The sequence below is a fragment of the Mustelus asterias genome, chromosome 11, assembly GCF_964213995.1.
Source record: "Mustelus asterias chromosome 11, sMusAst1.hap1.1, whole genome shotgun sequence".
NCBI classification, from domain to species: Eukaryota; Metazoa; Chordata; class Chondrichthyes; order Carcharhiniformes; family Triakidae; genus Mustelus; species Mustelus asterias.
Genome location: NC_135811.1, coordinates 93,091,459 through 93,108,074, shown reverse-complemented (window position 1 = coordinate 93,108,074; position 16,616 = coordinate 93,091,459). Strand labels below are relative to the sequence as shown.

Here is a 16,616-nt window from a genome sequence, read left to right as displayed (position 1 = left end):
AAAGCTCGGAAAGAACAAACATTTGTAATTCATTCAGCACTCAGATGATTTCTCTCCAGTTCACAGGTGGCTAAAAAGACAGCTTATAATCATAAAATATTTGAACGATTGGCAATATGAAAAATGATCCGATTGCTACAGTCCTAATGGCACATACCTTCCAGAAATGTGAACAATTACAGTACCTCACAAACTCAAAATTAGTTAAATAGGGCAAGGACCAAAGCTACTTTTCAACTTTCCTCAGAAGGCTCTTCAAATACCCCGCCTCCCCCTCCCACCTCCCTCATTGTACGATTTATTCCACCGAAAACACAGCTTTCTAAAACTGACAAGGATATTGTGGGCTTTGCTATAACTAACCAGCCAGATTGACCAGTAGTTATGCTGAGGTTTATATGACTTTTAAGCCATTTCATCTCACAATATGTCAAACTGGGGGGCTGGGTAGCAGATCGAGCGCTGAAGAAAAATGTCACAAGCGCTGGGCTGTAACAGCTGCTCGCTGGTTAACAAGCTCATTACATTGGTATGGCAGTCAATCACTTTCAACTTAAGGAGCTCAGACCCATCAGAGAAGATAAAAAGAGCAAAAGCACAAACAGTCTGAACAACCTGACTGCTTTTGTGACGATAAGGACATCTTTTTTTCAAGTTTCCATATATTAAAGCTACTTTGATAGATTTTAGGATTCATGTAAGTTGGGGGGGGGGAAACATCCTGCAGACTTGGGCAAGATGTTAAACGTGTTGTATTTTGTATCCCCTTTTAGGAGCTAATGGGCATCAGTTGTTTGTCTCTTGTTCACATTACAGGCTAGATTTGTATCGATTCATACGAGGAGGGAAACTAGCCCTGAATCAGGGAAAGATGAGACCTCACTCGGGCGAGGCTTATAAACCCCCATCCGAGGCCAATGGAGAATTCCGTTCTGCGAGCCTCGCCCGCCCTGGAATCCGGGCGGGCGAGGCGGTAAAATTCCAGCCGTCTGCAGATCTAAGGGTGACTAAATGCAGGGGTTGGTATTTATTTCCAGAAGGGGCTAACTTGTCAAGAATGGGAGCTCAGCGTCCAAGGTTTAACATGCATGTTCACTGTGCTCAGTTAGTACCCTTAGCTGCCAATGTCATCGGAAGTAAGTGCGTTCAGTGCAGAAGCTGTGCGCTCAACCCTTACACCATCTCTACTCGTCCATTTTCTTTATTTGGATTGACAATGTTTATTGGTCAGAGTCCAAGACAGTAAAGTTCTAAATCACAATGTGCCTCCATCAGATTTTTAAAAGGTCCAATGAATTTGGAAACAATGAAAGAGGTCTATTTAAAATCACTTCGACCGGGCCTTTTTAAAGATATGAAAGGATTGTACTTCAAAACAAAACTGATCCCACTGAAGAAATAATTGAAAGAGTGAAACTTTGTCCTCACCCTGAACGTCAACACGCAACATTTGGCACAATAAAATCTCAGGCATCTGTAAATTCACACCAGGCGCTGGCTACTTCCAAAATGGTTACTTAAGATTTAATTTTACCCTCCTTAACCAGTTTCTCGTTTAATTGACAGAGTTGTCGCAGGAATCCATCATTCGGCCCAATCTCTCTTTTCTGGCGGACAGCCAGGAGGGCCGTTTTGACATCCATTTTGTGTCGCAGCATGAGGTAAGCGATGACTAGTGTAGGCGATCGGCTGTACCCTTCTCGACAGTGCACGAATACCCGTCCTGGGGAAACAGAACGGCACAGGATTAGCCAGTGAAATACAATAAACAACTGCCTGCCTCAATGACTCTGCTGGACAGCCAGGTAGATCGGACAGGCAGAATGTCAACATTTCCAACCTTTCAATTTTCCTGCATTATTCTTCACCCGCAACTGCTTGTAAAAAAGATGTCGTCCAGTTTTTTGTGGATTGTTTCATTGTTTTTCGTGATGTCGCCGGTTTTGACATTTTAACAACAGCAAATCATATTTATGTGGTGTCTTAGACATAAGGGTGGCACGGTGGCACAGTGGTTAGTACTGCTGCCGCACAGCGCCAGGGGCCCGGGTTCATTTCCCGGTTTGGGTCACTGTCTGTGTGGAGTTTGCACATTCCCCCCGTGTCTGCGTGGGTTTTCTCCGGTTTCCTCCCACAGTCTGAAAAACGTGCTGGTTAGGTGCATTGGCCATGCAAAATTCTCCCTCAGTGTACCCGAACAGGTGCCGGAGTGTGGCGACAAGGGGATTTTCACAGTAAGCTCATTGCAGTGTTAATGTAAGCCTACTTGTGACAATAAATAAACTTTTAAACTTTAGTGAAATGCCTCAAAGCAATTCACAGGAGCGTTATAAAGCAAGATTTGACACTGAGCCGCAAATGTTGATTTTACAGCTGTTAACCTAAACTTTGGTTGAAGAGGTAGATTTAAAGCAGCATCTGAAAGCAGGAAAGAGAAGAGCCTGGTGAAGGTTAAAGAGAGAATTCCAGAGCCCAGGGCCTGGGCATGTGACGGTTCAGCCAACAATGACATTGATTAAAGCCAGGAATGGTCAAGAGGCCAGAATAAACATGATGGGCTGAATGGCCTCCTTCTGCACTGTAGGGATTCTATGAAGCCAAGCAGATAAATCTCAGAGGGTTTTGGGATGGGAGGAGATTTTTTTTAATTCATTCGTGGGACATGGCACATCGCTGGCTGGCCAGCATTTATTACCCATCCCTTATTGCCCTTGGAGGACATAGAATCATAGAATCTTACAGTGCAGAAGGAGGCCATTCGGCCCATCGAGTCTGCACTGACCACAATGCCACACAGGCCCTATCCCCATAACCCTATGCATTTACCAGAGCTAGCCCCCCTAACACTAAGGGTCAATTTAGCATGGCTGATCCACCTAACCCACACATCTTTGGACTGTGCGAGGAAACCAGAACACCTGGAGGAAACCCACGCAGAATGAGGAGAACGTGCAAACTCCGCACCGACAGTGACCCCAGTCGGGGATCAAACCCATGTCCCTGGCGCTAGGAGGCAACAGTGCTAACCACTGTGCCACCGTGCTGCCCCAGTTGAGAGTCAACCACATTTCTGTGACTCTGGAATCACATGTAGGCCAGACTGGGTAAGGACGGCAGATTTCTGACAATGGTTTCATGGTTATCAGTAGATTTTTAATTCCAGATATTTTTTATTGAATTCCAATTCCATCTGCCATGGCGGGATTCGAATCCGGGTCCCCAGAACATTAGCCGAGTTTCTGGATTAATAATTTAGCAATAATACCACTAGGCCATTGCCTCCCCTAACCAAGATTACAGAGCTTGGGAAGGGCGAGGCCTTTTATAGGGACTTGAAAAACAAGGATGAGAATTGTGAAATTGAGGCTTTACTTTACTGGAAGCTGATATTGGTCAACAGCATAGGGGATGGGAGAGTGGAAGCTGGTATGAGTAAGGATACATGCAGAAGGCCTTTGGATGACCTCAAGTTTACAGCAGGTAGTGGGAGGCAGGGCAGGAGCGCATTAGGATAGAACCATAGAATCATAAAACTCCCCACAGTAAAGGAGGACATTTGGCCCATCGAGTCTGCACCGACTCTCTGAAAGAACATCTTGCACAAGCCCACCCTTCATCCTATCCTGTAATCTTACGCATTTACCATGGTTAATCCACCTAACCTACACATCTACCTAACCTACACATCTTTGGCCAATAAGGGACAAGTCAAAACTTTGACAAAGGATCATCTGGACTGGAAACGTCAGCTCTTTTCTCTTCTTACAGATGCTGCCAGACCTGCTGAGATTTTCCAGCGTTTTCTCTTTTGGTTGTCACTAGACTAGTAATCCAGAGGCCCAGGTTAATTCTCTGGTGGACATGGGTTTGAATCCCACAATGACAGCTTAAAGGCTTTAAATTCAATAACTAAGTTTGGAATTAAAATCTCAGTAATGTCGGAACGTGAAATTATCTTTGCGTGTGATTGTCGTAAAAACCCACCAGGTTCGCTAATGCACTTTAGGGAAGGAAATCTGCCGTCATTACTAGGTCTGGCCTACATGTGACTCTAAGTCCACAGCAATGTGTTGAATCTTGACTGCCCTCTGAAATCATTGAGTTCAAGGGTAATTCAGGATGGGCCATGAATGCTGGCCTTGCCAGTGGTGCCCACATCCCATGAATGGATAAAGGACAAATGAGGAGTGTTTCAGCAGTGGCTGAGCTAAGCAAGGGCCAGAATCAGGCGATGTTACAGGGGTGGAAATAGACAGCCTCTTCACAAAATAAATACAATGGGGCACATATAGATACTTGGATATATGTCAAAAGTGTCAGGAATTTTCGGGTGGGATTGGAGCATAGCTTGAATTATTCAAATATTTCAGATGTCAATGATATTTATTAGAACAGGATCTTGCTTCGTTGGACATATTAGTATAATCTGAATCCAAGAGCTGTGCTTTGAAGTACAGCTGACGAACTCAAGCTGGTACAATAATATCCACTGAACCAAACTTCCTCGAAGGAACAGGAAGGGGTTGATTGAAATCATCAGGATCTTTGTATGAGATAGCAGTAGGTAGGTCAACACACTCAGCAGAGGACATTTCTTGTGGGAAACCGATTACTGTTGCCTTTCAGTGGCTACCGTCATTGATTTTGATTGGCATTAACTGTCAGCAACATGGCCTATCCCCATTTCCCCCATTTTCAGAAAATCAATGCGGGCCATGGATATTATAGGTGGCACAGTGGTCAGCACTGCTGCCTCAGGAGGCCAGGGACCCAGGTTCAGTTCCGGCCTTGGGTGACTGTCTGTGTGGAGTTTGCACGTCCTCCCCGTGTCTGTATGGGTTTCCTCCAGGTGCTCCAGTTTCTTCCCAGAGTCTAAAGATGTGCGGGTTAGGTAGATTAGCCATGCTAAATTGCCCCTTAGTATCCAAAGATGTGTAGATTATGTAGATTAACCATGGTAAATGTGCGGACGTAGGGCAGAGTGGACAACCTAAGAAGTTGGTGTAGACTCAATGGGTCGGATGACTTCATTCTGCATTGTAGAATATACAATAAATATAGTTATTCGAGAATCAAAAATATAATTAATTTGGAGATAAATAAAAATTAGCCTCTCAGCAAGCATTGTTTCATGATCTTAATCTTGAAATAATTTTCCTTACTGATTTATAAAGTCCTGAGGATTATTGGGAAAAAATCATGGGACCAAGAAAGAAGTCTTAGATGTAATGTGAAAAAAACTTGCTCATTAAGAGAGTCCACTTGTAAAGAATTTGGAAATAACTGAATAGGCTTTAGTTTGTCTTGTGCACAGCCATTCAGTACTGGCACAAACCAACTAATCCTGACACAAACATTGTGGCTCTGGCTCAAATCTACTCACTCTCAACCAAAACAATCAACCAAAAAACAAAACCTGATTTGGATCCAAATTGCCTGCCAAGTGAGTCGACCCTGACTCAAGCTTGCATTTTCACCCAATCTTTCCAAACTCAGATCACTTTCCACTTTTGTCTTGGAGTCATGCCCTCCAAAGAAAAGACTGGATTTTTGTCTAAAATTCTATGCCCTGAGATTCTCCTCCTTCTTGTGTTTTGACATCTAGCAGCTTTACAAGTCAATGTACAAGATGGAAGCCAAGTCACAGCGTGTAGAATCGCCGGCAACAATGCCCTCCTCCCCAATGAGCTCAGCGCATTTTATGACTGTTTTGAGCATGAGGACAGCGAGAGGATGCCTTTCGCCCCGGAAGCCTCGGCCAAATCAGTCAACATTGCAAATGTCAGATCGGCTTTCTTGAAAGTCAACCCACAGAAAGCGGCTGGTTCAGATGGGGTAGTTTGAAGGGGCTTGGGGCTCCGAAAGCTTGTGTGGCTTTTGCTACCAAATAAACCTGTTGGACTTTAACCTGGTGTTGTTAAACTTCTTACTCGGATGGGGTACCCAGACAAGCACTCAGATCCTGCATGGACCAACTAGCGTGGGTATTTGCAGACATCTTTAACCTCTCCTTACACCGATCTGAGGCCCCTACCTGCTTCCCTATACCAAAGAAAAGCCAGGCAACGTGCCTTAATGACTGTTGCCTGGTGGCTCTGACATCCATCATTATGAACTGCTTCAAAAGGTTAGTCTTGGCACGGATCAACTCCGGTTTCCCAGATTACATGGATCCATTACAGTTCACCTATCGTCGCGACAGGTCCACCATCTCCCTGGCCCTACACTCGACCTTGGAATACCTGGATAACAAAGACACTTATGTCAGACTCCTTTTTATTAACTACAACGCAACCTTCAACACCATCATTCCTACAAAACTCAATTCCAAATTCCATGGCCTAGGGCTCGACTCCTCCCTCTGCAACTGGATCCTGGACTTCCTAACCCACAATCGGTAAGGATAGGCAACGACACCTCCTGCATGATTATCCTCAACACCGGTGCCCTGCAAGGCTGTGTCCTCAGCCCCCTACTATACTCCTTATACACCTGTGGCTGTGTGGACAAATCCTGCTCCAACTCGATTTTCAAGTTTGCTGATGACAACACAGTGGAGGGTCGGATCGCAAACAATGATGAGACGGAGTACAGAAAAGAGATAAAGAATCTGGTGAACTGGTGTGGTGACAATAATCTCTCCCTCAGTGTCAGTAAAACATAGGAGATAGTCATCGACTTCATGAAACGTAGTGCAGGACGTGCCCCTGTCTACATCAAGGGGGATGAAGTAGAAATGATCGAAAGCTTCAAGTTTCTAGGTGTCGAAATCACCAACAACCTGTTCTGTTATCTCCATGCCAACGCTAAAGTTAATAAAGCCCACCAAATCTCTACTTTCTCAGGAGGCTAAGGAAATTTAGTACATTCACTGACTCTCACCAATTTTTACAGATGCCTCATAGAAAGCATCCTTTCTGGATGTAAAAGTCAAAGTCAAAGTTCAAAGTTTATTTATTAGTGTCACAAGTAAGGCTTATATTAACACTGCAATTAAGTTACTGTGAAAATCCCCTAGTCGCCAAACTTCGGCGCCTGTTCGGGTCAATGCACCTAACACAGCTTGGTATGGTTCCTGCTCTGACCAAGACCACAAGAAACCACAAAAGGTTGTGAACGTAGCTCAGTCCATCACTCGAACCAGCCTCCCATCCATTGACTCCGTCTATACTTCCCGCTGCCTCGGAAAAGCAGCTAGCGTAATCAAGGGCACAATGCGCCCTGGACATACTCTCTTCCAAAGAACAAAGAACAAAGAACAATACAGCACAGGAACAGGCCCTTCGGCCCTCCAAGCCCGTGCCGCTCCCTGGTCCAAACTCGACCATTCCCACTCCGTTCATATGGCTATCTAGATAAGTCTTAAACGTTCCCAGTGTGTCCGCCTCCACTACCTTGCCTGGCAGCGCATTCCAGGCCCCCACCACCCTCTGTGTAAAATATGTCCTTCTGATATCTGTGTTAAACCTCCCCCCCTTCACCTTGAACCTATGACCCCTCGTGAACGTCACCACCGACCTGGGGAAAAGCTTCCCACCGTTCACCCTATCTATGCCTTTCATAATTTTATACACCTCTATTAAGTCTCCCCTCATCCTCCGTCTTTCCAGGGAAAACAACCCCAGTTTACCCAATCTCTCCTCATAACTAATCCATCTTCTTCCATTGGGAGAAAGATACAAAAGTCTGAGATCACGTAGCAATGTACTCAAGAACAGCTTCTTCCCTGATGCCATCAGACTTTTGCATGGACCTACCTTATATTAAGCTGACCTTTCTTTACACCTTAGCAATAACTGTAACACCATATTCTGCATCCTCTCCTTTCCTTCTCCCCTTTGTACCCTATGAACAGTATGTCTTTGTCTGTATAGAGGGCAAGAAACAATACTTTTCACTCTACCTCAGTACATATGACAATAATAAATCAAATCAAATCAAAGCACTAGGTGTGTTGCCTTGAATCCAGTGGCAAATTTTTATAAACCACATCACAATGGGTGGAATTATCCAGTCTCCCCGTGACAGATTTAATGGCGGGCGGGGGCGGGGGGAGGGCAGTGGGGGAAACAATGCAGTGGCAGCCAAAAAATCGATTTCCTGCTGGCATAAAATGGTGGTGGGACTTCCTGCTTTGCACCCATCACCATTTTCGTCAGATGCTGGCATGAAACCGCTTTGCATTCCGCAACTGGGATGCAAATGAAGGCCTGATCAGAATCACACTGCCACCCCAGATCATCCGCAATGCCAACAGAAAATCACACTGGAACAACGTGGCTTGTAACAGTGGGCACTTACCTTAAGAAGCCTGGGGTACTGGTGGAGGTGAGGGCATGGAGGGTGGGCGGCAAAAGATAAGGAGGAGAGAAATGAAGCAGTGGAATGGATGTGGGGGACTACCGTGGTGGGGGATGTTGGGGTTATCGGGGAAAGAAAAAGATTCGGAGGGGGTTTTGCAATGGGTAAGGACTGGGTTGTGGGCGGAGAAGGGCTTGTGCAGATATCACGAGGCATGGGGGCTTGTGCAAAGGTGTCGATGTGCATGGGGGGTGCTACTGAGGGGAAAGGGGTTCACAGGGAGGGGTCAGTGTAGTCAATGGGGGGGGCGGGCCCGTGAAGGAAAAGATGGCGGCACGGTAGCACAGTGGTTAGCACTGCTGCTTCACAGCTCCAGGGTCCCGGGTTCGATTCCCGGCTCGGGTCACTGTCTGTGTGGAGTTTGCACATTCTCCTTGTGTCTGCGTGGGTTTCCTCCGGGTGCTCCGGTTTCCTCCCACAGTCCAAAGATGTGCGGGTTAGGTTGATTGGCCAGGTTAAAAATTGTCCCTGAGATGCGTAGTTAGAGGGATTAGCGGGTAAATATGTGGGGGTAGGGCCTGGGTGGGATTGTGGTCGGTGCAGACTTGATGGGCCGAATGGCCTCCTTCTGCACTGTAGGGTTTCTATGATTTCTATGATTTCTATGTTAGACTGCAGCTCAAACATTACTAACAGCATGGCTGGTTGCAACAATGCAGAGACTCCTGGGAGATCTCGAGATGCTGCATGGGAGATGGGTCATCAGGGGTGGCTGGAGATGCAGGTCTGGAGAACTGAAGGGGAACCCCATTATGTTGTACTGACACTGCCAGGGCTTTGGGACAAATGGGAGTGTGAAGGGCAAAGGCTCAGCTTGTGTGGGAGATTGCTTGCACATGGCTCACAACGGTCCTGGCAAAGATCTTTGCTTTCCTGTTCATGCTTCAATCCGGGTGATATCCAGGAAAGATGAAGGTGGCAGGTGGGGGGTGGGAGTGCGTGTAAAAGCTTAAGGACAATCGCAAAAACACCAGTTGAGACATGATTGAAGTGCAAGTGAATATATTTACAATGTTTGAAATGTATGACAATCATAGTGTACCCGTGCAACCACTCGCAAATTCAGAACTTCTTAACTTCTCTTTCCCTTACATTTCCAGGTGTTCCCCGTTATCCGCAGCAGGGGTGGAGGCAGCCTGCTGATCTGTTGGCCCTGTTGCCTTGGATGACATTGGGGGCCATCCTCTGGAGACCTGGAGAGCCCTGGCTTACTCTGACTGTCCTGCTGTGGGACAGAGACAAGATTGAAGGGGTCACAGGCAAAGGGAAATTGGAAGGGCCCAGAGACCCTCGGAGAGTCCTGGGTGCAGCTCCCAGGAGTGTCCAGTTGCCGATCCTCCTCCCTTTGGCTGTCCAAGGGCTCCAGCCTGACTCCTTGAGAGGGAGGGGGTACCTGGAGGGAGAGTCCCCTCTCGTGTAGCCACTGCTGAAGGTCACTCATGGCGACCGTGATGGAGGGCAGGTCCGTGTGTATCTCCCGCAAAGTCTGCTGGACCAAGTTCCCCATGGAGTCCCTCCACCCTCCCCATGGAGACCTCGATCCACAGATCAGCAGCACTTCATCACCAGCAGGCAGACGGACTCCTCCGCTTCGCGAGTCACCCTGATGAGGACCTCCAACAACTCTGCCAGGTATTCCCCTGTCTCATGTTGTCTCTCCAGCAGATCTTGGAAGGCTAATTCCAGAGGTTTGTCATTGATGGAGGTGAACCTCACTGATGCATGCCTCTTCCCTAGTATTCCTCCAAGTGCCCACAAGCTTGGCGAACACGGCTTGCTCCTATTGAAGACACTTATCGATGCAGTGAACATCAGAGTGTGAGGCCCTTTCGACACTGGAACTAATACCCACCGAGCTGTGTGTTTCTGGGCTGATGGAGTGTGCAGATGTCTACTGTGATACCCTCTACAAGGTGGAATTTTTTGCAATAGCAACATCCTGGCTTCTCTCCAGCCGTGTGTTCGAGCTGGTCAGGGCTTTCTGGGTCTTGGGCCTTGCCCCCTTCCTACTGGTACCTGTAAGTGAGAGCAGAGAGAGCTTCTGACAGAATGAGCTGTTTCCAACATGGAGGAATGCTTGATCCTGAGGTTTCAATGGGATGCAAGGGTCCTTACTGGATGGAGGCTGCAAACCAATCTCCACATCTCGGGTGGATCTGTCCTATTCCATCGCTGCCAGCCAAACCTTTGATTTGCTTTGATTTGATTTGATTTATTATTGTTACATGTTTTAGCATACAGTGAAAAGTATTGTTTCTTGTGCACTATACAGACAGAGCATACCGTTCATAGAGAAGGAAAGGAGAGGGTGCAGAATGTAGCATGACAGTCATAGCTAGAGTGTAGAGAAAGATCAACTTAATGCGAGGTAAGTCCATTCAAAAGTCTGATGGCAGCAGGGAAGAAGCTGTTCTTTGGTCAGTTGGTGATCTCAGACTTTTGTATCTTTTTCCCGATGGAATAAAGTGGAAGAGAGCATGTCCAGGGTGCGTGGGGTCCTTGATCATGCTTTCCCGAGGCAGCGGGAAGTGCAGACAGAGTCAATGGATGGGAGGCTGGTTTGAGCGATGGACTGGGCTTCGTTCATGACCTTTTGTAGTTCCGTGCGGTCTTGGGCACAACAGGAGCCATACCAAGCTGTGATACAACCAGAAGATGCTGCCCCACAAGCGCCTCTACTTTATCAGGAGACTAAGGAAATTTGACATGTCTGCTACAATTCTCGCCAACTTCTACAGATGCACCATGAGTGTTGTATCCATGCAGATATAAGGATAAGGCTCAGAGAGGCATGTCATTAACAGTGCTTGCTGCTGCCCTCAAAGCCTGACCGACCCCTCCCACCTCCCAGACGGCTGTGTGTGTGTTAGGGTCAGAGGCCCAGAGTGGTTCTCCACCTGCAGAGTGGATGGACTGCAGTGGGGCTATGTAGGATGACCTTATCACGGTGTCACTGAGGCTCATGCACCTAGTCAGTGGGTTGAGTGTGAGCAGTTGAAGGTTTGCTCGCCCTGGTGAAGCGGGTGAGGCAATTCATCCTTTTCCAGCATTGGGAGGGCAGTCCTCTGCTGGGGACCCTGGGCACTACCTGCCCCGGAGACTTCCTCTCATGCAGGGTTCATCTCCCTCCCCCGCCTCCTCCTCCCATCCGCTGTAAAGGGGTTATCCCTCCTGGCCTTCACTCAGCCGAGGAGGACGCTCAGGAAGCTGACACCGGAGCTCCGTATCCTCTTCTGGCCATCTCCTCAATCGGCGTGGTGGGTAAGTTGCTGCCTGGGTATCTTTTAAATACGGAGCCCGCGTACGATGGTGGGAGTGTGCCATCCAATCCAAACTGCTGTGAAAAGCATGGGGAATCTTCCAACTGCATAATTAATGAGGCCAGAAAATCCCACCCATCATGTTTGCCAGACCATAAGACATAACAGGATTTTAAGAGGAAATACTTGGGCAATATTTGGACATTACCTTCAGGCACACGTCAATCGGCACAAATTTCCAGTGCTCCCTGTGGTGGGAAGCACTCCCCGTACTCGACCCCACTACAGGAGTGAGTGCCGGAAGGGAAAATTCCGCCTAATGTGTTGAACAGTGTGATCTGGGCAACCACAGTTGCAAACCAGACTGCTCTTCCAATTCAAGTTCCGGAACAAGTGGGATATCCTTGCAGTTATGGAGACTGCGGATCCTGTGGAGTGTAGGCCGCTGTTTTCAAGGGAGGTCGAATGCTGGAACCTCTTCAGTCGGGTCACTCACTGGGTCTTTGTTACTGACACAGGAGTTACTCCTGAGGTCAAGCCATTTGTCTTTTTTTGTCAAAAACAGGATTGCTCAAATCATTCGCAGAGTTTCAGAAAGGGTTGTGTGATGAGCTAGCTGCAAGTTAGGTTCGGAATGGTCTTCATGGATTGTCACTTTTGGGCTGACTTCAATGCGATCAAACTCATTCAGCATTTTTGTCTTTCAGCGCAAGTCAGGATATGGGGGATATTAGGCAGTACTGGGAGTCCCTGGATTTGTCAGTAATCTTGCTTTTGTGACAGGCTTACTGGAACTGCAGCAAATAGGTCAAGAAAACAATGAAATATCAGGGCAAATTTTCCTGTTCCGCTCACCACGGGAATTGTAGCTGGCACGGGGCAGACCAAGGAAAGGTCCGTTGACCTATTTGGGTGGCACAGTGGCACAGTGGTTAGCACTGCTGCCTCACAGCGCCCAAGCCGGAATTGAACCCAGGGACCCGGGTTCAATTCCGGCCTCGGGTCACTGTCTGTGTGGAGTTTGCACATTCTCCCTGCGTCTGCGTAGGTTTCCTCCGGGGGCTCCGGTTTCCTCCCACAGTCCAAAGATGTGGATTGGCCATGCTAAATTGCCCCTTAGTGTAAAAGAGATTAGCAGGGTTACTATGTGGGGTTATGGGGATAGGGCCTGGGTGGAATTGTGGTCAGTGCAGACTTGATGGGCCGAATGTCCTCCTTCTGCACTGTAGGGATTCTATGAATCTATAACCTCGGGTGAGATTTTCTGGTTTCAGAGTGAGCGCGGCTGAAAAATCCTGCCCTTCAAGTTTGCCAGACCATAAGACACACAAGGTTTTAAGAGGAAATGCTTAGGCAATATTTGGACATTACCTTCAGCACACATCAATTTTAGGCACCCATCTCCCAGAGAACAAGTGAATCTTATGGTCCAATAAATACGGTAATCTCAGTCAATTTTCTGCTCCAAAACCATTTGAAAGATTTAACATCTATAACTTGGCATATAATCCATGAACATAAATTACTTTTCAGACCCATTACGCCCAATTAAGACCACTGTCATTAATCTAATCATTGGAGGCACATTTACTTGTAAGGTTCACTGCTTAATATTGACAAAGATGCATCTCAACCAAGACCAATCTTGAATGCACAAGCATCTGAACTAATTCAAATTTCTAATCATTAATAACCAAGATGTTACTTCTGAATTATATTTCTGATGCGTTATCTTGTTCATCATGTTTGGAACATTCAAACCATATATTTCTTTAGTACAATAAAGAAGACAGCACTATTGGCTATGAATTATTGAATATTTATTGGAGGCACGCCCTCGTTTGCATTACTGGGTATATATGTGTCCTCCTTGCCTATTCTACAATCATACAAACCTGGGGCAGGAGTAGGCCATTTGGCCCCTCACACCTGCTCATGGTTGATCTGATTGTGGCCTTTACTTTAACAAAAGCAGAAAATCCTGGAAAATCTCAGCAGGTCTGACAGCATCTATGGAGAGAGAGCCAAGGTTTCGAGTCAGGATGACCCTTTGTCAGTTCCTGATGACCTGTCAAATTCCCTCTCTGACGAAGAGTCACCCAGACTCGAAATGTTGGCTCTATTCTCTCTGTAAGGAGTCTAACAACACCAGGTTAAAGTCCAACAGGTTTATTTGGTAGCAAACGCCACTAGCTTTCAGAGCGCTGCTCCTTCGTCAGGTGTGTGGGAGATCTGCTCACAACAGCAAACAGGGCATTTAAAGACACAAACTCAATTTGCAGAATAATGTAAGTTTGTGTCTTTAAATGCCCTGTTTGCTGTTGTGAGCAGATCTCCCACACACCTGACGAAGGAGCAGCGCTCTGAAAGCTAGTGGCATTTGCTACCAAATAAACCTGTTGGACTTTAACCTAGTGTTGTTAAACTCCTTACTGTGTTTACCCCAGTCCAACGCCGGCATCTCCACATCTATTCTCTCTCCACAGCTGTTGTCAGACCTGTTTAGATTTTCCAGCATTTTCTGTTTTTGTTTCAGATTCCAGCGTCCGCAGCGTTTTGCTTATATCTTAGTGGCCCTTGCTTTCCTGTCCACCTGCCCTTTGATTCACTTGCCAGTCAAGAATCGATCTAACTCAGTCTTAAAGATCTTCAATGACCAAGTCTCTACTGTTCTCTGGGGAAGAGGATTCCACAGACTAACAGCCCTCGAAAAGAAAAAGATTCCTCCTCACTTTTATCTCAAATGGGAGATTTTTAATGTGTCCCCTACTTCTAGTCTCTCCCAGAAGGGGAAACATCCTTTCAGCATCCACCCTGTCAAGTGCCCTCAGGATCTTATACAATTCAATAGGATCATCTCTCATTCTTCTAAACCCCAACAGACAGTCCCAACCTATCCTTTATAAGCCAACGCCTTCATCTAGTACCTTCGTGGAGTAGACTCAATATTTAATTATGAAAGCGAAGTTGTGAGTTAGCAAACCAGCGTTGCAGCACAAGATGGAATAGAGCACTTAACCGTTTAACTGTCAACCCATTCAATTGGGAGTGCAATGCAAGCATTCTAACTATATTTCCTATCCTGTGCCTACTTAATCTTCCCAAGTTCACAGCGCTAGCTCTGATGCAGAAAAATGAGAAAGGATCTGGAAAATTAAACATGTTCATAAACTGTGGCCTTCTCAGAACATATCTGGAAGTCTAAAGGCGTGAAGTTACACCTTTCTTCCATTTTAATGAAAATCCTGCCTGGATCTAAAGGTTAAAGGTCATTATTCCTAAACCTATCACCAAGAAACTTATAAAATTCTGACAGGTTTAGACAGGGTATATTCAGAAAGAATGTTCCTGATGGTGGCGGAGTCCAGAACTAGGGGACACAGTTTGTGGATAAGAGGTAAACCTTTTAGAACTGAGGTGAGGAGAAATTTCTTCACCCAGAGAATGGTGAATGCGTGGAATTCACTACCACAGAAAGTAGTTGAGGCCAAAACATTGTCTGATTTCAAGAAGAAAGTGGATATAGCTCTTGGGGCTAAAGGGATCAAAGGATATGGAGGGAAGGGGGGGAAACCAGGATATTGAATTTGATGATCAGCTATGATCATAATGAATGGTGGAGCAGGCTCGAAGGGCCGAATGGCCTACTCCTGCTTCTAGTTTCAATGCTTCAATGTAAGATATTGGTACAGTGAGAACTGTTCTTTTCTACTAGTAAGCTCACAGCACAATTCTGGGATTGATGTTATAGTATTTTGCATCATTATATTCGCAAAGTTTCTTGAAGGCCGGCTAAAGTTTTGCCTCTCTGATTTCTTCCTATTATTTATTGTTAAGCTGTCATTGTTTATTTTTAAGCTGTGCCTTTATTATTTGCATTTAGGTCTTTGATAAGATCAAATGTCCTTGAGAACGAGGAAATTCAGCACTGACAGGGATGAAGGATGTTGGCTTCTTTCATTACCCAATCAACTTTTCAGAACACATCGACCTTCCAATTTTTTATCTACAGGAAGTGCTTCACTAATGGCACATCAGAATGTCTGGGTCATTACAAGGTCATAGTTCAGAATTCAATAGCTAACATTAATCTCCATTATTTTCTAATAACTTAGTATTCGTTAAAAATTACTGGTGACCTACAGCTTTCCAATTTATGATTCCCTCACGCTATTATCCAATTATTTCTACTGCATGCTATGTATTGCACACAATTTTGAGTGGAACTGTGCAGACACATCTATATTTGGTGCCGCTTCATTACACAAAATATTGGCACTCTAGTGTTTTATTAATTACCTCATAGGATTTTGCCATTTTATGCCAAATATTAATAGATTATTTGTATGGAAGGAACTAGGAAGCTGGGCTTTTGCAAGGTAGGAACAAAAATTACTTTTGATCCAGATTCATTTACAATAAGTGATGAGAAACTGCAATGTTAACTCCTAGTCGTAACTTGGAAAAGATTTATAGCTGCATAGGGCAGAGATCACCTAAAATGCATTCAGATATATCACAATTATATCGTTGCTTATAGTTCCCTTTTAAGGTCAATTCTTCATTGTTGCTTAGTTAAAGATCAAACCAATTTGTGCATCAAATCTTGTAGCAAGTAAAAGTTGTCAGTGTTGACACTGGTGATTTGATCTTAATCAAGGCTACTTACAAGCTAGAAATGAGTTTTGGTGTTCTTATCTGAGGAAGGATGTCCTTGCTTTGGAGAGAGTGCAGCAGATGTTTACCAGGCTGATTCCTGGGATGGCAGGTCTGTCACATAAGGAGATACTAAGTCGGTTAGAATTGTATATATTGGAATTTAGAAGGGTGAGAGGGGATCTCATAAAAACTTATAAAATTCTAACATGATTCGACAGGGTAGGTTCAGGAAGAATGTTCCCAATGGTGGGGGAGTCCAGAACTAGGGTCATAGTTTGAGGATAAGGGGTAAACTTTTAAGTTTAGTTTATTTATCAGTGTCACAAGTAGGCTTAC

General features: G+C 45.7%; 1 protein-coding gene across 1 annotated transcript in view; it reads right to left on the bottom strand.

The window, feature by feature from the left end:
* Nucleotides 1–688: 688 nt before the first annotated feature.
* dusp3a (dual specificity phosphatase 3a) overlaps nucleotides 689–16,616 on the bottom strand; it is a 35,416-nt gene continuing 19,488 nt past the window's right edge. The window contains exon 3 of the mRNA XM_078223972.1: nucleotides 689–1,723. Within this exon, the coding sequence (XP_078080098.1) occupies nucleotides 1,518–1,723 (206 nt within the window). The 3' untranslated portion in view covers nucleotides 689–1,517. The remainder of the gene's footprint in view (nucleotides 1,724–16,616) is intronic.